This window comes from Mchenga conophoros, linkage group LG7, assembly GCF_057382185.1.
Source record: "Mchenga conophoros isolate Kocher_MC1m ecotype Shallow Benthic linkage group LG7, M_conophoros_male_GT1.1, whole genome shotgun sequence".
In the NCBI taxonomy this organism is placed as follows: domain Eukaryota; kingdom Metazoa; phylum Chordata; class Actinopteri; order Cichliformes; family Cichlidae; genus Mchenga; species Mchenga conophoros.
Genome location: NC_140532.1, coordinates 34,250,371 through 34,276,904, shown reverse-complemented (window position 1 = coordinate 34,276,904; position 26,534 = coordinate 34,250,371). Strand labels below are relative to the sequence as shown.

At 42.0% G+C, this 26,534-nt stretch overlaps 1 protein-coding gene across 1 annotated transcript; it reads left to right on the top strand.

The window, feature by feature from the left end:
- Window positions 1–116: 116 nt before the first annotated feature.
- LOC146570526 (uncharacterized) lies at window positions 117–26,276 on the top strand. The gene is made up of 13 exons (XM_085279014.1): window positions 117–678; window positions 6,606–8,532; window positions 10,644–11,012; window positions 11,940–11,979; window positions 12,129–12,274; window positions 19,697–19,729; window positions 20,014–20,100; window positions 20,384–20,584; window positions 21,760–21,939; window positions 23,487–23,699; window positions 23,816–23,935; window positions 24,074–24,214; window positions 25,795–26,276. The coding sequence occupies exons 2-13, from the start codon at window positions 6,682–6,684 to the stop codon at window positions 25,864–25,866; spliced, it is 3,453 nt and encodes a 1,150-aa protein (XP_085135140.1). The 5' UTR covers window positions 117–678; window positions 6,606–6,681; the 3' UTR covers window positions 25,867–26,276.
- Window positions 26,277–26,534: the final 258 nt, after the last annotated feature.

The following is a 26,534-nucleotide window of genomic DNA, read 5'->3' as shown; positions in this document are numbered from 1 at the left end:
TAATTTGCAATTTCTTTCTAGAAAATTTGCTGTTGTTTTAGGCAAATTTGCCAATTTATTTCTCAAAAAATGTCCATATTGTTGCGCTAAATGTGTAAGTATTTTATTGTATTTTATTTTATTTCGTATTTTAGTCTTCAAAATTCAGATGTTTTTCTATTTCTTTTTTGTTATTATTTTACTTTATTTTGGTTTATGCATCGTGGAAAATCTGAAAACGCTCTATTAAAAAGAAGTTGGCCTTCAAATATATATATGTTACCTCTTTGTGTACCTGCGCAGGTTTCACAGGTGTTTTCTTTCTAACGGATGACACCGGGGAGATCAACAGAAGGATAACAGCGACCCCTCCGACAGCCCGTGAGAGTGTGACGGTGCTGCAGAGCTGCAGGCTGCTGTCTGCTGATGGAGGAGGTGGGATGAGGCTGACTGAGCTCACGGCCGTAAAGAGCTGCTTGTGTCTGCACCACCGACATCAGCAGTGTTCATAAAGGCGCTTTGTGCATCGCTAATCCGCTCTGATGTCACGGTGCAGAAGGAGGGGCTGAGCTCTCTCTGTAATCCGAGCAAGTTGTGTCTGGAGGGACAAACCGAGCCGATCCGGGCGAGAACGCGCAGACACAGGGGCGATGTACACTACGGCAGCCGAAGCCGGGCCTCTCCTCCACTGACATGCAGGTAAATGAGTAAATGTCACCTCCCAGAGCTGGTGTGATAGACGAGGAATCGTGGATTTCTGGTGGTTTTAGTGGGAATGTGAACGGGTCGTTTCCACTGATGGCGGATCTGACACCTGCGGAGGATGAATGTGGAGCGCGAGAGGGCAGAGAGGGAGGCTTTTAGACAGGTGACAGTTCGCTAAACGGTTTTATCTCCTTTCCACGAGCACGTCAGGAAATGTTTTAGAGATCGTGATGCAGTGAACGACTATAAAATATCCAAAAAAAAAGAAAAACAAAACCCCACCAATGACCGTTTAGGAAATGGGAACTATAACATTTCAACGATTCGAAGAAGCGGGCTGTAAGACTGGCTGATCATTTATAATGACAGTAGCAATCACAAAAGCAAAGACGGCTTTTGGTATTTTAACATCAAGGCCATGGGAGGGTATTTAAGAAACCGAGTGCGCCTTCAAAATAAAAGCTCATGGCAGCTTTATGGGTTAATCGTCTCCCAGAGGCTACATGTAATACAGTGCACGTAATGTCACGATTGATGCATCCCTGTATGGGCCATATGCTTGCTGAGTGGGTGTCTGTTTCTGTGGTGTGTGTGTGTGTGTGTGTGTGTGTGTGGGGGGGGGGGGGGGGGGATGAATCATACTTGGATAGAGAAAGATGAGGATAGGTGTACATACGTTTTCATCTGCCCATTGCTTTCTTTTTTTAATTTCCTTAAAGCATAATGTGAGAAAATATTAAAATTATGTATTAAAACCCTAAACTAGCTTAGGTTACTTCAGTTTACTGTTATGTAAGGCAGCTAATCATGAGGAGACGATGGAACTGGGTTATGTTGGGCATTTTTTCTTTGAAATATGCAAATCAAATTTGTTTTTGGTTAGCTGCCTATGAACTAATCATAACTGAACAAAAATAACTAAAGTTGCTTTAAGTGTTACTGCAGTATTGAGTGTGCAGGCTTAAAAACCAATACAAGAAAGCCTGTAATTCCTGTAGTGGCCACTTGAGGCCAAGTGAGTCATCCCCATCGACTCCGATGTTAAAATGCTCAACTTTACACCATTAAAAGCATTTTTTAAAGCCTGGTACGAAAACGGTTTTAGCTTCTATAAATGACGACTCTTCCAGGTGTATTCTGCAGTTAGGGGGTGGCCAGTTTGTTTGACAGCTTCAGTTTTGATTAATGACATTGTTTGTTAACCTTGTACTAATTAGTAGATATGTATCTGTGCATTGCACCCTTACAGTTTATGAATACTAGCTTGGCCTGATAACCGAACTACCTAGCTAGCTGATAACCAACAAAACACTTTCATGTCTTCCTTCCCTCGCTCCAAAAAAAAATGGCAGATGCCACCTCCCTGAGCCTGCTTTTGCCAGAGGTTTCTTCCTGTTAAAAGGGAGTTTTTCCCTCCCAATGTCACTTTCCTACAGAGTTACTTTTGCGAGATCTCGCAAACTTGAGATCTCAAAAGATCATCTTCATTTTTTTTTTCCTCCAATGTCCCTTGCGGGGTTCCCAAATGCCTGCTATTATAATACAATATAATATAATATAATATAACATAATATAAATTGATTTTTGCTTTCTTTTTTAGTTTTTTATTACTTAATTAATTACTTATCTTTTCCATTTTGAGTGAATTTATTTTCACTGTGGGACTAATTAGCTGAGGTTAGCTTTGCTTAGCTTAAAGGACTAAAAATCCATGATCAGACATAAGATCCACATTGAAACAGATATTTCTTTTATGTGACGTTCTCCCTGATGGCGTTAAGCAGGTGCTGACGGTCCACCTCAAGTTTGTAAACGTGGCCAGGATTGTCCAAGTTTGTGCCAATAGTTGGATGTATGAAATGGGATGCTAGTGTTTGTCACAGTTTCCTGATAGTTCATAGACTAAATGTTTAATCATGTAACATAATGACAGCAGCATTGATACTGAAATCAATTATTTGTTGGTTTAATTCTGCCTTTTAGCCCTGATGCATGCATAGAGTGTTAAATAGATTTAATCATTCAGGGCTTTGCTGGTATGTATAGTGTGTGTGGATGATTGTCAGTGAAAGGTCAGCGAGTTAATGGGTTAGTAAATCCCCCACCCGGCAGCTTTCACTTCAGCCTGACAGATGGAGGCGTGGCGCTCGCCTCTCAGCTTTGCATGCCCTGCCTGACTAACAGCAGTGCTGCCAGGGCCATCTGTGACCCAAGTCACCCCTTTCTCCCTGGACTCACCCAGCCGCTGCTATCCAGTTGTAAATTCCACTCAGAGTGGGACATTAGCCATGCTGGAGGTCCATCCTCGATCTTCCTGCTTCCCCTCCTGACAGTTGTGTTCTGTCCTCATGTTTCATCATCACCATTAACCTTTGCCCTCACCATCCAGCATATTCACATATTCGCTTTTTTGCCTTTAATTTACTTAACACCTTTACAGAGGTGGTGGTGTTATGAGACAGCTGTAATCCTTGTACCACCTTTTCACAGTTTATTATGACTGCTGCAAAGCCACTGACATTCATCAAAAGAGATGCAAATGACATGAAGATGAGAGGGGAAAAATATAAGGATGCTTCAGAGGTTTTGCTGCATGTGAAAAATGTTGGCACCCACCAAAGACCTTGGCCTTTCACCAAAGAAAAATCACCAGGAATATGATTAAAACATATAAATATAATTTTTTCTGTTTATTAAATAGATAAAAAATAACAGGAATATCCACAGACTTTCATTAAGTATGGTCACATACTCTTTGCTTTAAGCATACGCAGACCAATCTTTGTTAAGTAAGTAGCTGAATGCTCCAGATTCTTGGTTTTCTAAAGCTGTATACAGATCAGTTTTTCCCTCAGTAGGTCTTTTGAAATTGCCTTAACAAAAAAAAAAAAAAAATAGCAGTAAGCATTCTCGACGCTGCAAAATCCATTTATACTTTTTTTTTGTTTCTGCCTTGGTTTGTTGTAATACACATTAAGACGTTTACTGAGGTTTTGCTTTCACACAGGAAGGTTCATCCATTCATGAGGGAAGCAAAACAGTTTTCTGACTGTAGCGTCGTCAGCAGATTTATTAGCAGTGACGTGTTACGTTAGACTGGATAACTGAAATGGGATCAAGAGCTTCCTGTGTCTGTTTGTTAGGAATAAACGAAAAAATTAAGTCAAAGATGTTTGTGGGACACTTAACTAGCGAGCTGTGGGAAAGCTTCCAGAAACACCATGCATAAATAGACTTCCTGGATCCAGATGAAGTTGTGATTCTTTCTTTGACATCAAGATGATGTCTCCCAGTTTTTCTGTGAAGATGCATTGCTAAACGTCCCATTTTTCTAAATGTTACATTCATAAAGAATCCAACCAAAAAGTTCTGGATCGAGATCTAGATCCGGAAAGACTCCTCAAGTTAACGTCCTTAATTGGCTCCGCAAATGCTTCCAAAACTTTTTGAGGCATCCTGCTTACAAGTGAACAGAGAAAGCAGTCGTGTCTGCATTTAGGTTTGCAACCCCACATTAACTATTTCCTCCATAAAGACGACCGCCCCTGTAGCCTTAATGACGTGTTTTGGCACCCCAGTTTATCAGTCAAAGCACAATTTGACAGCCGTTAGAATTTCTGGGTTTTTCCGAGCATAGCCGTAGTAAGCTGTACAGGAAGAGATCACCCTCACTAACTTCTTATGTACACCCAGTTATTTTGTTCTAGAAGCAGGTCCAAAATATCACAGAAACCACTCAGTTCAGAAAAAGAGAAACAAGGATTACGCCTAGTAGGTGTCCAAGGTGGAGAAGATACACACATACATAGCCAGTTCTGCAGAAGCGGGACTAATTTCCACAATATGAAAACCATCGAGGACATGATGTGTATCTGCAGATCATCTCTAGTACTGCAATAGCCCCTCCTGCTTGGCTCCTCAGTACAACCGTGTCTCTGTTTCTCAGATGTTATTTGCTCACATTTTTGAGTAAATATAGTAAAAAAAATAGTCATTTGGTTCAGATTACTGTCGTATTCTCCTATTTTAAGTTCTTCCTTGCATTGCTAAAGCCACAAGCCTTTATCCTGAGGTTTTTGTGCTTACGTTCAGAATAAATAAGAAAAAGGCTTTGAGGTGTTTATCTGCGTTCTTTAGCAATGAATGCAAAAAATGGAAGTCTTGGTTCACATATGCACGGCCAGCATTGGAAGCCCTGAAAAAGTCCATAACCCCCGGAGGCCAAGTCAGCAAACAAGCGCGCCGATGGACTCTCTGATTGACCATTAGCTGCAGAGCTGTAAGAAGAAGCTAAAAAAGTTGTAATGTAACTCTAATGTATTTATAGATTCTTGTAATAAGGGAGGGCAGATCAGATACGAACCTTTTAAGATGCATCTGCGCTGGTCTTTATAAACTACACTGCAGTGTAGTTTATAAAGACTGTCCAGAACCAGTTTAATATTCTGAAACATGCTGCGAGGTGACGTTCGGGTGTCCTCTCTCAGCTTATTGACCTCAGAAGCCTGCGATACAAGATAAATGAGTGATTCCCCGGTAGCCTCGTCACATTAAATACATATCAAAAAGGGGCTTCTCCTTCACAGAGGGCATTTATTATTTAGATCACTCCCTTTTCCATTCTTCTCTGTCAGATCTTATCATGTAGCAAGAAAGAAGCCCCTCCTTGTCCCCCTGCCCTGCCTCCTCCTCTCCCTCTTCCTTCTCGTGTTTTCCACCCTGTGCCATCTGCCAGCTGCTGGCGGACGGACGGATGAACGGGGTGCAGATTAAAGTGCTCTGCATCCCAGAGGATTTGGATTTTGTTTTGTTTTTTTTGCTATTAGCAGTATAGTCCCTGCTTAGTGTGATATGCAATATTGCTGTTTTTTAAAGAGATGTTCGTTAGTCAATGACATATAAACCTTCAAAACAAAAGACCTGGAAAATGTAAAGTAGCAGTCTACAATAATTTTAACTTAATGCTTTTGTAGTAAATGGTAAATGGCCTGCATTTGTATAGCGCTTTACTCAGTCCCTAAGGACCCCAAAGTGCTTTACACTACATTCAGTCATTCACACACACATTCACACACTGGTGATGGCAAGCTACATTGTAGCCACAGCCACCCTGGGGCGCACTGACAGAGGCGAGGCTGCCGGACACTGGCGCCACCGGGCCCTCTGACCACCACCAGTAGGCAAACATGGGGTTAGTATCTTGCCCAAGGATATTTGGCAGTAAATAAAGTAAATAAAGACCAGTAATTAAGATATTGATTTGTGATGAAGCGCATCGGCAGCTGGCACAGATCACAGTGGGAAATCAATCTAGATTCACGGTGACTGGCCTCCAGTTACTAGCAGCCTTATGTATTTTGGTACAGACAAGGTGTACCCGTGTCTGAAAAAGAGGTGATTGTTATCCGTGCTTGGCGATCTCGGGAGACGTCATAGCTTTCATCTCAAGCTCATAAATCCTTCTGTAGCTCTTATTCTGGTTTAAACAATCAGACAAATGTTGTGAGTGGGACGTAGGTGTGTAAGTAATAAATAAACAGAGCTGCAGACTTATTTTCACACCTCTGCTGCTGCACCATTGGATAAAGCAAAGTATAGCTTTCAAAAAGAGGTGGACATGACTGAGGACACGGGTCCATCCGACACTGAGAATGAGCCCCAGGCGGCAGAGACCTGCAGTGCAAACTAGGGGTGATCACCAAAGCCACCATTATTTTATTTTAGATGTTAGGCAAACATGTTAATAGAATCTGTGAGTCCTTATATCAACACAATGATTATTATTCTTTCACTTATCCGTTAGCAAAAGTTTTTATTTTAATATAATTTTTACCCCGTTTGTCTCAGGCTTCAAAGCCTTCATGTTTTATCCTTACCCTTTAATAATTTTCCTGCTTATGTCGTGTCTCCATCTTTCCCAGGTTGTGCCCTGAGCTGGCTTTTCTTGGCAGTAAGAGGAGCATGTTCTGAAAATTGGACTCGAATCATACCCCAGCCATGAGCCACAAGTATCAGGGAGAGGCAACGGGGGAAGGCAGCGAGGAACACAAGGAGGTGTCGGGGCCTCCGAGGAGCAGGCAGCCCAATGGGACCACTGGAGACCCTCCTGTACGCCGGTCCTGGAGACCATGTCAGATGCTCAACCAGGATGGGGAACTGAATCCCCTTCATCACCATCACCCTCCTCCTCACCATCACCACCACCATCACCACCACCACCCACCTGGAGGTCGTGGACCGCCTCGGCACCGCCGCCGGCCTCCATCAGGGCAAGGGCAAGGGCAAAGTCAGCCTCTGAGTCCGGTCTCTGCCCCAGCTGCGGTTAGTCAGGATGCTGACCCACGTCCTGTCCAGCAACCCCGCGCTGCCGTCACTCGCTACCGCCGTCATGGTGACCCTAACCCCAGACTGAGAAGTCACAGACAGCGGCAGCCATTCAGAGAGGTTCAGGACTCCTCACCAGGTGTGGAAGAGAGAGAAGGTCCACGGCAGGTGCAGGTGCAGGAATCATCCACAGCTGATCCTGTAGTGGACCAATCACAGGACAGGGAATCTTCTCACCAGACTCCCATTGCTGTTGTTACACCCACCCACCTTGCATCTGGTGCTGCACCCCGTGAAGTACAGCTTGACACTCACAGTGCTCCTCCTGATGATGCTGAAGAAGATCTCCTGGAGAGTAAAATGGAGTGTGAGCAGGAATCAGATCTTAAAGAGGATCATCGAAAGCAGGAGAAGGTAGGGGATGAGGATGGAGACCACCGCCCAGGAGAAGGTCACTCTGGCTGCGGGCATGATGAGAAAGCTGAGGAGTATGCTGAGAGGGTGGAGGAGGATGAAGAGAGAGTGATGGACAATGTGGAGGAGGATCCTTCAGCTCAGGGAAGTGAAATCACAGATCTCTGCTCTGACACGGAGAGTGCCGCCTCACTCAGTATGGATGGACCTCTCCACAGCCCGCCTCCACTTCACTCACCAACTCCCCCTTCCTCCCCTGATGTTCCAGCTTTCCCCCAGCTGGACCACTTCGGTGAGGACGCCAGTATGAGCCCTCTACCCGATAATGACCTGCCACCAGAAGAAGAGGAGGATGAGGATTACTCTGAGTCATGCTCGTTGTCCCACTCCACTTCTTGCTCTGAATCTTATCCAAAAACCTATGCAGACTTTTATACAGAGTCCCACCAAAAGTCTTACTCAGAGCCGGTCTATGAGTCATACTCGGAGTCAAAACCCCATCCCAACTCTTTTCCCGAGCCGCTTAAGACCTCCTACCCTGAGCCAAACAGGGAACCTCGCAGGCAGGCCAGTCAGAGGACCGAGGCTAACAGGGGCCACCAAGAGTCTCGCCAAGAGCCCTTTACCCCCCACAGACAGGAGAATGTACAAAAAGGAGCTCTGCCCTCCCCCATCGAGGGTTCCCATCATGTCCCGAGGCAGGCCAGAGACCGGCGCTCACAGCGCTCCCCTCTGGATCGCTCTGTTGGCTGCCGGCTGCACCACTATGATGGTCAGTCTGATGGCGAGGGAGGCAGTGCCGATCAAAGCCCTGTCACTAAAAACCGCAGGCAGCCACCCAGACAGCCAGAAACCCAAGCCAAGACCCCTCCATCTGGGCTGAGCAGCTCAGGCGAGGCCCAGGATGAGCAGAATGCAGAAGGTGCAAAGGGCTCAGGCGACGCCATTAGCCTAGCGATTAAAGACATCAAAGAGGCGATTGAGGGGGTGAAGACGAAGACGATGCGCTCCCCGTACACACCTGACCAACCTGTGGAGCCGATCTGGGTGATGAGACAGGAGGTCAGCCCCACGGAGGATATGTACCCCCTGCAGACTACAGCTGGCCATGTTAGTATCCCATCAGTTACTTTATTAATTTCACAACAGACTGAAAGATGCAGTTTGATTGACTCAGGGGAGTAGATCAGTTTAGCCTTTTTATTTTCATGTTCCTGCTGTTTTGTTTTTCTACAGTGAGCAGGTTTCTCTCGTGATGGCAGCAGATAAATATAGAGGTCATTAAACAGAAACAGAACAGAAAGCTGAATCTTTTTAGGGATCAGCATTTTAAGTACAGGAAGCCATCCAACCGCACTATCACATGACAGTGCAGAGATATAGAAGACCTGCAGCTTCTTGGTTTTTGCCTCATTTTCTGTGATTTTTCAGGACTTTTTAACATCTCTACCGATTTTTTTTATTTATTTTCATGCTTCTTCTGTTTCATCTGTAGCATCTAATTTCATGTTTCACACATATTTTATCAGCTCTATACACATTTGATGCATTTTCTTGTCGTTATATGGTAGTCTTCAAATAGACTGTGAGCTACATACTACCAGGTGCACATAAAAAAAGCAATACTTGCAGAAACAATTTTATTTTCTTATTAATTTGATTACTATTCAAATATTTGAGAAACTTGAGCCTCAGTAAATATTATCTCACACTGCTATAGAGCCGCCGGTATCTATCATAGTCACCAGAGTTGAAATCATGAAATATTTTGTCCAAGTCTCTTTGAGTTCTTTACTATTAAGCTTATATATACCCCTACCAGAAAGCACATCAAATCCATGATGCACTACTACTCATGTGCCCTCAAATTATTTATGCCAAAATTCAGAATTTAAGTAATGTGATTACATGTAATTTTGTTACATAAATAAATTGTAAAAATGTTATTTAATAGAATCTGGTCAAATGAAATACGATTGATTGGTATTCATTCAGTTATTCCAAGCATTTTTCCCTCAATGATTAATTATTTGAATAAATAAACTTTTAATTTTGTGTATTTCAGTTGCATTTTACTCAAAAAAAAATTAATCCTTCATGTTCACGTTAGCAAAGAATCGTCTTTTTGAGTGTGCCTCAAAGTGTTAATTATCGCACCTGGTGGTAAGGTGGTATGGCACAGAGTAGAGTATTAATTCATGATTTTGGCGCGACTTAGCTGAGATAGGAGTTTTGTGTAGCCCAGCATGTCAACAGGAGGCAGGGGGCAGAGCAGAATTAGGCTGGTGCTGAACAAAGATGGAGAAACATATAAAGATCATTTTAAAGCAGTGATAGGTATTTGAAAATGTATTTTAGAATATTATTATGTATTACTGCTGTTTATTTTCCACAGTGTTAAAGGGGATCTATTGGGCTCAGTTCCACCTCTGTATTTTTGGACTCTGCTAGAGCAGCTTTGCATGATTCACAGTGCAAAATAATCCATATTCATGGTCCAGCCCCTCAGTTCATCTGCTGTCTGTCCAGTCATTATAGACATCTTTCTTCTGATTGGCTGCCCCTGATAAACAGAAAGTTTGAATAGTGCGTGGGTGGGGCTTTGTGCCTGAGATCACTATATAAAGCAGGGATTTCAGACTCCTTTTAAATGACATAATTCATGCTACATACAGCAACACTTTGATGTTAAGTGGGCTGGACCAGTGAAACTACATGATTAATGTGTAAAATTATAGTAGTAGTTCTGGTAGTTTGTTGCCCAGACTGTCCTGTGAGTTTTTGTTAATTCTCAGAAAATGTTACAGTTTAAAAGTTTACAATTTTTCCAGGCCAATATTGGCCCCTGGGCCTTACTTTTGACACCCCTGATATAAGGGATATCTACTCCCACTAAATAGAACATTTGGTACTTACAGTATATAGGACTTTTAAACTCTTATCTGCTGAGCCACAATCGCACTGCACTCATTTTAACAACAAATTCCATAAATAAATAAAAAAAACATAGTAGACTGTCTTTAGGGCTTGACTGATGTCATCAAGTGATTTTTCTGTGGAGCGCTGCACTGATAAAGTTTTTTTTTTATCCTTTCCAGTTAGCTTACATTGCTAGCTCTCATTTGATTTTATGGTACACGTATTAATGCTTCATCCTGACCCTTGTATCAAGTTGCAGTTTCACAGGGGTTTTTCCTGTTTCTCTTTTTCCCCTCCCACAGTCTTCTCCTCACTCACCCCCTGAGTCAGCTTCTGAGTCTCCAAGCTGCTACACCTCAGCTCCAGTTCGGGATCCGGTCAGTCCCCTGAGGGTTGATCACTCTTCTAGAGCACCCAATCCCCAAAGTTATCACACTGGACAGTCCCAGCACAACCATCACCACCACCTGCACCAACAAGGCCACCAGTCACAGCAGAGGGATGCCGCTAGGTCACCGCAGACATACACCCAGCCACAGCCGTACCCACACATGCCGCCTAATCAGCATCAACAGTGTCAACATCAGCAGCAGCAGCAGCAGCTCCCCTCTCAACAGCCACAGACTCAAGCTCAGCAACAGTCACCTCCTCAGAAGCCATCTGTGCAGGAGGTGAGAGTTTAACTTACCAAAACGCAGCTCTTTGTTTTACCCAGTATTAAGTTTCTGTAGATAACAACCGACTGATATTTGGAATAAATGTCACATGAGAGTTTTATAAATGTGGGTCATAATAAGGCTAAGAAAGATCTTTGGGTGTTTGAAAAAGTGTTACAGCCTGTGCAGGTTTGTGGAAAAGGAGGGATAATATTCTGAGAAAAGGTCATATTAAAGTCATAGAATTATGAGAAAGGAAACTCAGTAATGCAGATAAAATGCAGATTTACAAGAAATAATCTCAGATTTATGGGGGAAAACTTGCCAATGTATGAGGTATAAAACGAAATGTATAAAATTGACATAAAGTAAACTTACAGATCTACTAGAAAAATGTTGCAAATTTATGAGAATAATTTACAAATGTAGGAGAAAAAAAACATCCCACAAATTTACTTGAAAGAAACTCCAACATCTAAGAGATTTAAAAAGTCACAAATTTACAAGAAATAAAGTAATTAACTAAAAAAAACTTACACATTTGAGAGAGGGAGAAAAAAAATAAAAAAAAAACCCTCACAAATCAAATAGATTAAAAAGTCACATATTTAAGACATAAACACACAAATTTGCTATAAGAAAGTTTGCACATTTATGAATAAAAATTTACCAATAAGGAAAAAAAGGTTAAAAAAAACTTCCACCATATTTATAGCATATTGCTCTTATCTCTAGTTCTTTCCAGTAACATTCCTGCGACCCCTTAAATGAATCTAAAATGCCATCGTAGAAACACAGTAAGACTCTAGGGTGATGATAAATCTTGCAAAGGCCTGCATCTCTTATAAGGTGTTCATCTGAATGTGAATGAGTCGGTGGAGACCTGCAGCGTGTGAGGAGAAATAATAAATGTTGTTTTTTTAATTTCCTGCGCCTTCTCAGATTCGCAGATCTCTTCCACAGTTTCCCACGTTTGTAGACGGTGAGTGATAATCATATTTTTATTCTCAGCTGAACCTCTGTCTCATATTTTGTATTTCTCATATATCAGATATTTATTTGAAAGCATGTTAATGTACATATGCAGCGTTTATGTGTGTTTTTCTAACAAGTGCATCTTGTTAAATGCAGTCCCGGGACCGTGTGACCCTGAAGACCTTATTGATGGCATCATCTTTGCAGCAACCTACATGGGCTGCACCCACCTGCTGTCAGAGAGGACGCCCACAAAGAGCGCCCGCATGCAGCAGGCCCAAGAGGCCATGAGCAGAGTCCGAGTAAGAGCACGTTTCATTCTGTGTTCACATCACAGTGAAAGGATATGAACAGGAAAAAAAATGTGGCTTTCCCTTTGTAACTATTCTTTATGTAACAGATACCTGTTATTAAGGCCTATCTAGGGTAAAATAAGACTCATAGAGGGGTTTATATTTAAAATAAAACCAGAAATGTCAAGATGTGAGTGAAAAACTCACAGATGGTGCAGTGGGTAACCACATATTTATTTGGTATTGGACTAACAATCACGGAGATCTTTTCCAGCTTCATAGAAATTGGACATGACCCTAAGGCAGACCTTCCCAAAGTGTGGGGCCCGTCCCCTAAGCGGGTGCAGAGCCATTGCGGGGGGGGGGGGGCGTGGTATGAAAAGGGAAAAAAAAAACCCAACAACATTTGGACACTGCTAGCACGGGGCGCCTCCACAAACGCAAAGCAGGAGATGAAGCATAGCTGAATATGTTTCCAAACCAACTTCCTTCTAAGCCAAAGACTAGAAAATATGGTGAAGCAAATCTTCCCTTTGGCTTCACCTGCACAAGTGCCGAGGTAGGTCTCCCTGCAGAATTGGTTTTCCCTTCGTCAGGAGCAGCGCTGGGCTGTTTAAATCACGGACAAACAGTATCCTACATTCTTGATTTTTAGTTCGCAAACACTTGTTGTAATGACTAACTACTCCTGACATATTGGAGATGTTAGCTCTTTATACAGTAAAGTTACAGTGGGATACAAATAACATCAGGCTGATCCTGCCACGATTTGTTCCCCCTGTCTAAATCACAGACAAACAGTATCCCACAGCTGTTTATGTTTTTACACCCATTTTGCACAGAGAGGCATTTTTTGAAAAATTTCTTGATAGCAATGTTGAATATTATTACACAGGAAAAAACAACTACATGTAAAATAATCACACAGTGACGCCTCTGCCTTTGTAAATGGAGGGACAGTAACTGTGTGTTTATATGTAAGCGTGTAAAACCTGCAGATAGAGACAAAATACTGTTAATCTGACTATCTGCCATTCAGCCTAATGTAATGTAATGTAATGATACCTTAATCAAGCCATGTAATAACAACATGTGCCAGAACATGCAAAAGTAACATGGCAAGGCTCAGACAGTGAATGGACTGATTCTTATATAATGCTTTTCTACTCTCCTTGATTACTCAAAGTGCTCTATGCAACATGCCACATTCCCCCAATCACACACTTCCTCTACAAATTCACATTCTTGAGATGCAGCCTGGAGGAGCCAGGGCTCAAACCACTAACCTTCCGATTAGTAGGTGACCTGCTCTACCTGCTGAGCTACAGCCACTCACTGGTAAAGATGAGTAAACCCTCACTAGGTTTTGGATAAAGTGTACACTCACAAACCTGCATTTGAAATGTTGGCTACCATAGCAGTATAGTATTGCAACATGGCATTTGGGTCTTCTAACTAAAATAGGAACATAAACAGTGCCATCATTGCCAGACCTGGCCCAGATCTGGTTGACATACACTCTGCCATGACACCGGTCAGTCAGAAGTGCCAGCTTGATGCCAGATCCGGGCCAGACCTGTTTTCTATGGGCCTGGGCCAGAATAAACCAAACCATAATCGAGCCAGATATGGCATGCCATCGCATGGACAGTGCCATCTATGCCAGGCCTGGCCCATATCTAATTTTTGTGTATCTGTAACTGCTGACCTAACGTGCGTATGTGACACGTTCATGGCATCTGCGGATTGATGAGGTTGATTTTGCCAGTTTTAGAGAGTGAGGAGACCAAAAAAAATCAATTTGTGACTGACTGTGAGTAAATTTAAGACTTCATAGGAACTAAATGTTCCCTAGAGGTCATAATTATTTCTTGTTTTACCATGAATACAAGGGGTAGCATGGTGGTTAGCACTATTGCCTCACAGCAACAAGGTCCTGAGTTCATTTCCACCATCAGTGTGGAGTTTACATGTTCTCCCTGTGTTTGTATGGGTTCTCTCTCCAACTTCCTCCCACATTCCAAAGACGTGGGGTTAGGTTAACTGGCAAATTGCCCATCGAAATATTTGTATGTCTCTGTATTTTAGCCCAGTGTGTGCCCTGCCTCAGACAGCTGGGATAGTCTCCAGCCTCTATGAGATGAGCAGAGCTTTGTAACATGGTGCTTTAGCCTGCTGGAAGCATCCATCAGATGGGAACCCTGTGATGATGAAGGTACTGACATGGTTAGGTAGCCTGTGGCTTTAAACTCATCCTCCGGTATCCTCCACAGTTTTATACCACCGTTGCAGGCCTGGAGCACTGATACAAGGCAGGACAGACCCATGTTTTCATGTTGTTCACATCAAATTTTAATCTGAACATTCAAATATTACTGCGGAATTGGAACTCGGCAAACCAGGAGATGTTTTTCTAATCTTCTGTCATCATCCGTTTTTAGAAACTGTTGCCTGAGTTTTCTGTTCTTATCTGACAGGAGAGTCACTCGGTGTGGTCTTCTGCTGCTGTAGCTCATCTACTTCAAGGTTTTGCGCTTTCATAAAGGTTATTCTGCTTGGTTGTGACCAGTGTCTATTTGAGTTAAGCATTTGCCTTCATATTGGCTTGAAGCACTTCACCGATTCTCCTCTGATCTCTGACGTCAACAAGGGATTTCCAGCCAGAAAACTGCCACTCACTGGATATTTTCTCTTTTGTGGACCATTCTCTGTAAACCCTGGAGATGGTCGTGTTGAAAAATTATCCACGCCACGTTCAAAGTCACTTAATCCACCTTTCCTCCCCATTCTGATGCTCAGTTTGACCTTTAGCGGTCCGTCTTGTTGCTGCCATGTGATTAGCTTCTTAGACATTTTTGTTAATGGCTAGTGTATCTAATAAAGTGGCCACTGAGTGTTTTTAAGTTGTGGAGTGTGTGTTATCTTACTTAACAGACATCTGTGCATTCTCCTGTGTTTATCCGGTGACTGATGAACAAAAATGTGTCTTGAGTAAATTAATCCCCACTTATCACAGTCTGGGTGATATTTCCTTTGAGGTAAGGTCAACATGTCTTTGGGCGCCAAAATGTTTTACATGCTGGAAAAGACATCAAGGATTTCAGATATTAAAGCCACAGTGCCCTGATTCAGAGCTGCATTTTCTAATGCGCCTTGACGCATCATTGGAGATGGAACTGAGCTTTGCTGTGTATTTGGGTCTTTAAAGTCAGAAGCCCTCAGTGGGCAACACAGCTAAAAGTCCCTGTGTGTGTGTGTGTGTGTGTGTGTGTGTGTGTGTGTGTGTGTGCAGTGAATCAACCACAGATCACTGCTTCTGATCCAGAGCCGTACAGGCTGGATGTTATATAAACTGTGCTATGAGGCTAGGAGACCTCACTTTATTCTTCAGTCACAGTATATGATGTCAAATGGGGATCACGCAAATGGGGACGTAATAAAAGGATAAGGAATAAGAGGATGTTAATTTAAATGTGACTTTTTGGTGTTACTGTAAACATGAGAAAAAAAACAGATCAGCCCTTTCTTTCTAATGCAGTCAGTTAAATGGAGGTGGTGTCGGGGAGGGAGGGAGTGAGATGGCATTCAAACGTAGAGCTATCTGAGTGTGAGAGATGAGTAGTGAGACGTGAGCTTTGTGAAGAAGTAAGTTGGAGGCAGGAGGAGGAAGACAGGAGCTGAGCCCGGCTCTGCGCTCCTCTCTGGATGGTTGACTGATAGTTTGGGGACGTCGCCTCTGTTAATGTCTGAGAAGCCTACAGAGAGGGAGAAGGTCAGAGACTGTGAGCTGATGATGTGGATGTATGAGTCCTTTTATTTGTTAGAATGGGAAAGAAAAAGAGAGACAGGCTTCTGTCTAGTAAGCTGGATGAGCTGACTGTAAGGATGCTAAATCTGATGCTGTGGCTTTTTTAAAACCTGTACAGCTCTCTGTAAAACTGACTTTGTTTTCAGTCGTGTGTGTGTGTGTGTGTGTGTGTGTGTGTGTGTGTGTGTGTGTGTGTGTGTGTGTGTGTGTGTGTGTGTGTGTGTGTGTGTGTGTGTGTGTGTGTGGCTCTTCCACACACATTTTCTATAAAATTGCATTTCATGCAAAGTGAATACAGTAAGCGTTGATTCTACGGTGGCTTTATGCATTTAAGCTGCTCCAGTTACTGAAGAAAATGAACAGATCAGATATGAAAACTGATACTAGATCAACTTAATAGGTTCAGTGTCTGTAGCTGATAACAGGTTTTTTTTGTGCTGTACATAATAATCTATAATATAATGTCTGATTAAAGAAGTCTTGAAAAATAAAATATCAAATCCATAGAGTGTGTACTAAAAAATGGAAATAACCTCACTGACATCACCCATGTGGCGTAGAAACTAAATATCTTGTCAACTATATGGTTGAAGTTTTTAACTATACAAAAAGGAGTCTATTAAATTAGGTATTGTTATATTTATTAGTTATCAAAAACAAGAACATTTTTTGATTTTTTTATTAAAAACACCTTCTTTCAAAGGGAGCCTTTCAAATTGTATGTTCCTGTTGTTGTTGTTATTATTAATTGTATTTATTTATTTATTTATTTATTTATTTATTTATTTATTTATTTATTTATTTATTTATTTTAATTATAGTAAAAGTTAAGCATATAATCCACATGGGGACTGTTTACCAAAAATGAAATAGCTGAAGGATAACTTTACTAGTACATGCCCACACCACAGCAGTTTAGCATCTTTGTGCTGCTGTTGCTGTTCATGATGAAATGAAAATGATCATGAAAATGCTTTCATATGCTTTCATATGTTGTTATGGCTGCATAAATGCTAAAAATGAGTAGATTCAGCCTGTTGCTTGGTAGTTGCCAGGCAGCGTGATGGCGCCATCATGTACCGTGCATCATTAAACATCTGTGGATCAAAATTAGAGCCTCTTGTTATGATATCAAAATGAGACGATGCTTTTTTTAAGGTGCCATTACAAACATTACAATTTTAGCCTGTTGGTAGGTGGTTACTAGGCAACACAATGGTGTCATAATATCTGATACTGATAGGAACCTTCAAGAAGCCTAAGAAGTACCCATTTGCAGAGTTGGGTTTTGTACAAGGTGCTGGTAGACAAACAAACCGAGATTGCGTGTGTTATAGTAGAATAATAGTTATCAGTAAATAGAGTTTTTAATTCTTAAATATTGGTATATTGGTGTGTGTCGTATTTAATGGAGGGCTGGTTTGCAGCAGACAAAAAGAGGTTAAAGCTGCAGCAGCGCTTGTAGTGTGAAGTTTAACTTTATTACTTAATCAGCATTTCATCAGGGTGAGGATGACTCCTGGTTTTGTAATGAAGCTCTTCTTCATGCTGCACGTGTTGCTGGAGCTGTAACATCTTCAGACTTTATGTTCTTGTCTATACTCCTTGAAAGTGAAGTTAAGCTTCTACTCGGCTTCTAGTGACCAAAGCTGAACAAGGATGCTTTATGTGGTGAATGGTAAAAACACTTTTTAAAATGTAGTTAATTCACATGAAACATAAGACTCTAGATTTTATTTTCAGTCATCTTTTTTTTTTTTTTGCTGTAACCACAGCGCTAGTGCCAGTTACCTAACCTCTCATCCATTTGTTTCTAACATTTGAACAGTGCAATCACTTGTAATCTCTAGAAATAAACTGCTGTTGTTTCTGTGTGAGGCTGTCGTCCACATGCATGCTTAGTGTCTCCTAATTTAATGTGGGCAGAGGGATTTGTGGAAAATATCCCATACCAACTGTTGTGACTGTAACTGTGATTGGCAGCACGGTGGCTCGTGCACCAATTCTGGAGCACAAACAAGCCATGATATCAGTCATGATATTCCATTAAAATGATCAGAAATGGCACAAGAATTGACACATGAGCTGCAGTTTTCAGATTCACAAACATTTTTCTACTGTGAAATTTTAGTTTATAGATGCAGCTTTTCATGGCACTCTCCTGTACAAATATGGTTTCCTATGGCTACAAATAATCAACACAGTGGCAAAATGTGGAGTCCACAAAGTAATGGCTGATGTTAGGGTGGATATGTTTACTTTCACATCTTTTTCAGAGTTAAATAGATGAATGGTCTGTTTGAGTGTTGAGTGAAGTTCTTCAGAGTTCACCATAGCACTGCAACAGCAGCAACTGGAGGTTGTAAATGATTTTATGATTTCTCACTGTGGAGTCATCTCTATGCTCGTCCTGTTAGAACTCAGTGCAGCATTTAACGTTGTTAATGACAATATTTTACTACAGAGAGTAGAACACACATTGGTATTAAAGGAAGTGCACTGCAATTGTTTGACTCATATCTGTCTGATTGGTTTCAATTTGTTTAGGTAAGTGGGAAGTCTTCTTCATATACAACAGTTAATAATGGAGTTCCACAGGGTTATGTGCTGGGCCCAGTACATTTTTACATTATACATGCGTCCCTTTGGTAATATTAAGAGAAAAACATGCATACATTTTTACTGCACCCAGCATTATTAGTCATGAAACCAAATGACACAAATCAGTTAGTTAAACTATAACCATCTCTTAAAAACATAAACACCTGGATGACCTCTAACTTCTAAATTCAGACAAAGCTGAGGTTATTGTACTCGGCCCTAAAAAACATTCCTTTTTGATAAAGGATATTGTTAGGGCTGGATCAGGTGACCCTGAACCTTCCTTTGGTTACTTTCTTCTATATTGTATTTAATCATTAGCAATCAATGAACTCTGACTCTCTCTCCCACAGTGTGTCTTTTGTACTGAACTCACCCCCAGCTGCTCACGGCAGCAGGGCACCCCTCCCTGAGTCCGGTTCTGCTGGAGGTTTCTTCCTATTAAAACAGTTTTTCCTTCCCACTGAGGCAACTGTTGGTGTAAATTGATGCTATATAATTGAATTGGACGGAAATAAAGGTTACACAAACTGGATAACATATTAGAGCCACATTTATTTTTGTTTAAGCTAAATCAACTGTAGTCTGAGTCCACATAAACACAATGAGCCTTCTGATTTCACAGACTAAATCCTTGATCTCTAAAGGGGATCAGACAGCATTTGGAAACCTCGAGTTGTGATGAGGCATCTGCTGCAAACACATGAGGTCGCTCATCTTTCTTCAGGGTCGTTTGTGTCACACTGATGCAGAGAACACTTTTGATAATGTTTGCTGCAAACGCCTCTGGCATCCCACTGTTGTCAAATGTGATAGACAGTAACACCACTGCCCTCTCTCTCACACACACAAGCACACGCAACATACCCCTTTAAGGTTCTTGTGTCCCTTGATTTGGCATTTGGAATAGAGGCAGTCTACAGTGCATGATCCGGTTAGTTTTTGTGTTTGTCCACCTTTTCCTCAAATCACCGCTGCCTTGATTTGTATTTCTGAATCGCTGTTCTTTCTGATCACTGCAGGCAGCTCAGAAACAGGCGAAGAACAGGAAGAAGGTGAGTTTGTTTTTCATTCTGCTTATCTGTGATTGCAATGCATTATGCAGAATTTGTGGCCAAGGATGACGACAGAGGAGAATGGCCATGCACGCTTCAAGTGTCTCTGTCTTATTCATTTGTTGAGTGCAGATTAGACCAGACGTGACTGTTTGCTTTTGTCAATCTCATGAGCAGCTGTTAGATTTGGAGGTTCTGGACAATCGTGACGCCCGCTCTACTCTCTTTGCTGCTCTCTATCAACCTGTTGCCTCCTCTGTTCACTTCTTTTCTCGGCTATGCAGAGCCCCGACGACGAGGCTCCATCCACTGCAGAGGTTGATCTATTCATGTCCACACAAAGGATCAAGGTCCTCAATGCTGACACTCAGGTATAAACATAACATATATTATTTTGTTTTATATCAACACCACAAAATTACAAATTTCCCTTGCAACACTTTCCATACTTCTATTAAAACCTTTAGTATATTAGCAGCTACCACATCATATTCATCATTTAAAGCTCACGTTATCTGTGGTGTACCGCAAGGTTCAATTTTAGGTCCTTTGTTTTTTATTTATTTGGTTAAACTAGATTTGATTTATTATTCATTTTATTTTTATTATGCAGGGCCTGTATTTACAAGTGACTCATGTATTTGTCATTACCAGGAGTGTTTAATGGACCTGCCCCTGAGGACAATCTCCTACATAGCTGACATTGGTAACATGGTGGTCCTGATGGCCCGAGGGAAGATGGTCCGGTCCCGCAGCGCACAGGAAAACCTGGACAGCACAGCAGAGCAAACCACCATAACCCAAGATGACAGAAGACTGTACAGAATGATCTGCCACGTCTTCGAGTCTGAGGATGTGAGTTACTAGTGGTTTTTGTCAATGATTAAAACAGTGGTCCTCAAAATCTGATTTTATTCAACTTGATCACCTTTTTATTTTTAGGGTGTAGGGTCTTTTTCGCTTTTGATGTAGGGCAGGCCATAAAAGTTATCTAAGTAATCTACTGCAGGATATCTGCCTCTTAAGTCTGAAAACATGTTAGATTAAATTTCCCCTAAAACAGCTGTAAAGACTGTTAAATAGCTGTAAAAGTCTTTGAAATGTAATTGTAATTTAGTATATCAATGGGTCATCGCATTTTGCCTTAAATTTGGTCTGTTTCTGCATTGTCTTCTTGCTGTACAATGGTATTTGTCTCTCCATTAGGAGCTCCAATATGAACTTTTATTGAGAACAATTTAATTCTCATCTTATGTGTTTCTGGTGCTTTTGTGTTAAGTTAGCCTAACCATAGCTCTGCAGCTAACCATCATGTAGCAGATCACTATATGTCAACTAACCCTCCAAGTGTTGCTCTTCAATTTACCTTCAGAGTTTTTCACTTTCTTTTTTAAGAAATCAACTTTAGCCAAAATATGGTATTATAACCCTTAGACATCTACTAGCTAGGTAACCTACTGCTAACTCATAAATCCTTCAGGCTTGGACACCTTGAAGAACTTCCATACTGATTATTTCTTCAGAATTTCATAAACTCTCAGTGGCACATCAAATCTGGCTTGCCTTTTATGAGCTGAAGGAGCATTTAAGGGAAACCCAGGGTTCAACACCAAAGCACTGATCTTCCGATTGGTAGAAAGCCCACTTTACCTCCTGAGCCACAGCTATACTCAGAAATAGAAAGAAACAGAAACAGAAATCTGATTGGATAAAGAACACTAAAATAGCTCTAAAGGGGAGAGTTATTTATAGTTTGCAGTTTAAATCTGCTTCCATTGTTTCTAAAAGCACAACTGATGTCAGCCTTAACCTGAGAAGAAAGAAAATATTTGTAATTCATAAAGGACCGATCCAATATTAATTATGGACAAAATTAAAAACTAAAAAGTGGGAGAGCTTAAAAATTCTATACGTTCTTTTAGGATTTGGTTTTAGAATAAAATGTTATTTTTAGGGTGGGGAATGTCTTTAAAGGTACAGCTGTAGTGTAGCTTGTTTCTTATTATCTGTGATTGATCTCTTTCTCTCAGGCTCAGCTCATTGCTCAGTCCATCGGTCAGTCCTTCAGCGTTGCCTACCAGGAGTTCCTCAGGGCCAACGGCATCGACCCCGAGGACCTGAGCCAGAGGGAGTACAGTGACCTGCTCAACACTCAGGACATGTACAATGACGACCTCATCCACTTCTCCAAGTCGGAGAACTGCAGAGACGTAAGTCAGCCAGCAGGTGGCGGCACAGTCGGGAGGTTTTAATCATCATCGACAGGGACACGTCTGCATTCGCAAGATAAAAATATTCCACTCTGCATATGGATGAATCTTTCAGATAAAAATAGCAACACATCTCTTTAATTCAGGTCAGGCTATTAATGTTTTTCCTGCTCATTGTGTTGTTAGTTTGCCTCGCAGTGCTGTTACATGAGCATCTGGTTTAGGAGTCACAGCTGCATGACAGTTGTACTGAGAGATGACATTTTAATAAAAAGAGCAAACTCCTAACCTCAGTATAAAGGTGAATTTGTGATGCTCGACCTGTTCTGACCTCGGAGCCTCCTCCCTGCTCTCGCTGCCTGCTGTCATCTCACATTTTTCAGAGTTGTGTGGTTGGCGGCGAGAAGCCCGAACTGGGAGGACTGTGGTAGATTTGGATTGGTGAAGGTGACTGTTGATATGTGTCCAAAGTGTCTCTGTAAAGTTCTTTTTCTTTGGTGCGATTCACATCTTAGTTTGATATGAAGTCCACAATAAAGACAGAGGGGACGCTTTTAATCAAAACCTGCAGGAAGTTTTATTTGACTGTATCCGCCCTCCATGCACATATGTGGAAAGGATAACGGTTGAGAGCAACTGCAAATTTCCCAGCATCAGTGAAAACAGACGTATCTGTTTATGGTGTTGTTGTGAAGCACTTTGGTATACTCTTGGTTTTAAATGTGCTATACAAATAAACTTGTATTGTATTGCATCATTAGTTAAGTCAGAAACAGCATGAGGAGTACGAAATGGATGACATGAATTGAAGGTGGGCTGCAAAGTGGCTTGCAGAAGCAGCAGATTAAATGTTACATCCTGTTTGAGATTATCCAATCCAGTGTTCAGGTGGATGTTAGCTGAGCTCACAGACTGAAGCCAGTGCTGAAGTGCCATAAACCTGCATTCATATCTAGTGGCCAGCAGGGGGCGGCCAGTTATAGGGAGGTCTATGGGATAAGTCTTAAGTCTTTCTTTAAGCACTTTCTTGAGAATTTTGTGGTCTCAGTTGCACATTCAGGTCTTACTGAACACAACGGGATGTTAATTTTGTAATTTATGGCACACACTAGGGTAAAAATTAGGATAAAGCACGGTATGTTTTACTGTGTGATTGAGAAATTGGTGTGCTCCTTCACTTTTCAGACACACCTCACATTTGGATTTAAAGCACTAAGACGTCCATCTTGAGGCTTCATTAACACATACAGCTATGCATATATACATTCTATATCTGAGTTTGATGCCACAGCTGCTAAATTGCCTAAAAACACTGTAGTCATTCATTATCCAAGTCATCTGGCTGTTTGTTTGGCACGATGTCAGACTAACAAAGATCCGCTACCTTATGTGGCTGAGAGCTCTCGGAAGCCTGAGCCCCTCCTCACAGAGTTATAGCAGATATCCGACAAGATTTGTTCTACTAGAATCCCCAAAATGCAACTTTGAAGCTGTAAATGAACATTATTTGGTATCTTTAAAGAAACTAAGGTCATATTCACGTTCAGGTTTACATCGAGAAGCAAAAAGGCGAGATCCTCGGCGTGGTGATCGTGGAGTCTGGCTGGGGGTCAATCCTCCCCACAGTGATCATCGCTAGCATGATGCACGCCGGCCCAGCGGAGAAGTCTGGCCGACTCAACATCGGAGATCAGATCATGACCATAAATGGTACAAGCTTGGTGGGTTTACCTCTCAGCACCTGCCAGAGCATCATCAAGGTACGTTGCTGCTCTCTCTTTTCCACCTTTCATCTTTTTTGAAACCCCTTACAAGCAGAAGGGGTTCTTAAATGTTTGCTGGATCTGTCTCATATGTCTGCTTGCTGTTTCCCCAGGGTCTCAAGTCTCAGTCCAGGATCAAGATGAACATTGTCAGGTGCCCTCCTGTCACCATGGTGCTTATTCGCAGGCCGGATCTCCGATACCAGCTGGGCTTCAGCGTCCAGAATGGCATAGTGAGTATCTGAAGCTACTGAAACTCACTCGCAGCTGCAGGGAACAAATTAAATGAATTGTCCTTCTTGTCAAATTCTTAGATTTGGTATCGGCTGTGTCCCCACTAAGCCAAATCCCTCTGTTTCCTTCCTGTGCAGATCTGCAGTCTGATGAGAGGCGGTATCGCTGAGAGAGGTGGCGTCCGCGTCGGTCACCGCATCATCGAGATCAACAGCCAGAGCGTCGTGGCGACTCCTCACGAGAAGATTGTTCAGATCCTGTCCAATGCCATGGGAGAGGTAAATACTCAAAATGGCCACATATGTTCTTTTATTTACCTCAGCAGCAAAAAACATGTTTGAGACATATCCTAAAATATCTTTAACATGTAAATTCCCGTTTTATAGGCCTTCTTGATTTATTATTGAAACTGTCTCAAAATCAGCCTCAGTTCCATCAGGAAAACAGCTGCAGCTGAAAGACTTGCTTCAGTGAATGCCTTTCCTCCTGCATCAATATTTACACATTAAAAGCCTTTTTACGGCTTTAAAGCTGTAATCCCAGGGTTCTTTGTGCAGCACAGCACCATTTCACTTTAAAGGAGACGCTTTATTGTCATTTTCAGCTCCATATTTAAAGTCTTGCCTTTACTACGGCAGCTTTGCATGACTTACAGTTGAAAATAATCCTTCCATTATATTATATGGGTGGGTCACGCCATGAAAAATCAATCAGTCCATTCCACCTGGTCCTATCGGCATAAACCGATTTATCTAGCACAATAACTACGTTTTGCCTCCTCACTATGAATATGAGATCATTCCAGATTTCCTCACCCTGTCCCTAACACTGAGCCCATCCTACAGGTGAGACTTATTTCAGCCCCATGAATTCTCAACCTTACTCTTTCAGTCATTACCCAGATCTTCACAGGTGGCTATAACTGAGGGTCAAAACTTGGATGGACAGCTCAGCTCTCGGTTCAGCACAACAGTCCAGTGCAGTAGGTGCACAACCAAGGCTCTGCCTTCCCATCACTCATGTATAAGACATAAGTGGTGTATTCATGAGCTTTAAGTGTTTGGCGGCCAGGCCTAGAGGAGGTGGTCCCAGATTCCACTTCCACGAGTGGTTATGCAGTGCCAAGACTTAAGTTTCATTAGGACTTCCTTAGTCTAGCCCCTCCCCAGGGACCAGTTTACCGTAGGAGACCCTCTCAGACGCCAAGACCAGAAGTACACTTAAACCCCTACACCACAATTGGGTAGTTATTCAACAGGGTAGCCTTCTGTAATAAAATATTTTTCAAATGAGCGATCATGGCTCAAGAGTTGGCAGTTCATCTTGTAATCAGAAGGTTGCCGGTTCGAGCCCCGGCTCCAACAGTCTCGGTCGTTGTGTCCTTGGACAAGACACTTCACCTGTTACCTCCTGGTGGTGGTCAGAGGGCCCGGTAGCGCCAGTGTCCGGCACTCTCGCCTCTGTCAGTGCGCCCCAGGGCAGCTGTAGCTACAATGTAGCTTGTCATCAACAATGTGTGGATGACTGAGTGTAGTGTAAACCGCTTTGGGGTCCTTAGGGACCAAGTAAAAGCGCTATACAAATACAGGCCATTTACCATTTATTGCCTTCCAGTGGAGAAAATTCACACTGATTAATCAACTCTGGGCCCTGAAGAAGGTAAACGTTTGCATTCACTGAAACAAAGTACATCCCTGGTTGATACTGGCCTAAACTGTGTCACAGTTTAACACAAACAAATGTGACATCTTTAAAAAAGAAGCTATTGTAATTTTCTACAAAAAGTTATTCTTGCATGGAAAAGGTTCATTTAAGGAGAGTTTAGTTTGCTCATTGCACTTTTTCCTTTCTGCTCCAGATCCACATGAAGACGATGCCTGCAGCCATGTACCGTCTGCTGACAGCACAGGAACAACCGGTCTACATCTGAACACACACGTCTCGCTTGACACATCACTCCCGCCTGTCTCCGTTTTAAATCCCTTTTATCCCTCCTCTCCCTTCCCTGTTTGATATCACTTGACTTGCCTTAATCTGTACAGTTGACTGTCATGTAAACATGTACATCTCCAGTGTGACAGCAGAAGGCAGATTATCTCACTAGGCCGAGTGTTAATGTGACGTTTTATGTTTGACCAAAGAGAAATTTGGGATTTTCTTGTGTATATTTAGGTGGAGAACAGAGCCAATATTAGCTTTGGTTTGAATAGCTGTATAATCTCTGAATGTACTCTAATCATGTTGGACCTATAAAATGTCAGGGTGACACAAAAAGAGTTTAAAGCTGAAGTTGTAAAGGTTGCATGTATAATTCTGCAGAATAAACTAAAGGAAAAGGCAGCAGTCTGTGACGTTTGGTTTATTTTTGTTTGAAAAGTAGTTAAAACTGGACCAGTGGTGGAGTCGACCTTTTCTCAAGTATAAATTTAGAACAGTTTTTTCACTTGACTGAAGTACACACTTACTTGCTTCCATAGGAATAAAGAGGGCAGGTAGTAGTCACATGCTGCTGACAAAAAGCAAGTGTGACCACCTCTATATTAGCTGTGTTTTAACACAATGTCACAATCTTGCCAGTGGATTCACCCCAAGGTCAGT

Excerpts from the sequence above, each read along its gene's own strand:
- LOC146570526 (XM_085279014.1), top strand. The coding sequence starts at position 6,682 with ATGAGCCACAAGTATCAGGGAGAGGCAACGGGGGAAGGCAGCGAGGAA. Across the intron at positions 8,533-10,643 it reads TGCAGACTACAGCTGGCCAT|TCTTCTCCTCACTCACCCCC; the intron begins GTTAGTATCCCA and ends CCCCTCCCACAG. Across the intron at positions 23,700-23,815 it reads CCTGCCAGAGCATCATCAAG|GGTCTCAAGTCTCAGTCCAG; the intron begins GTACGTTGCTGC and ends CTGTTTCCCCAG.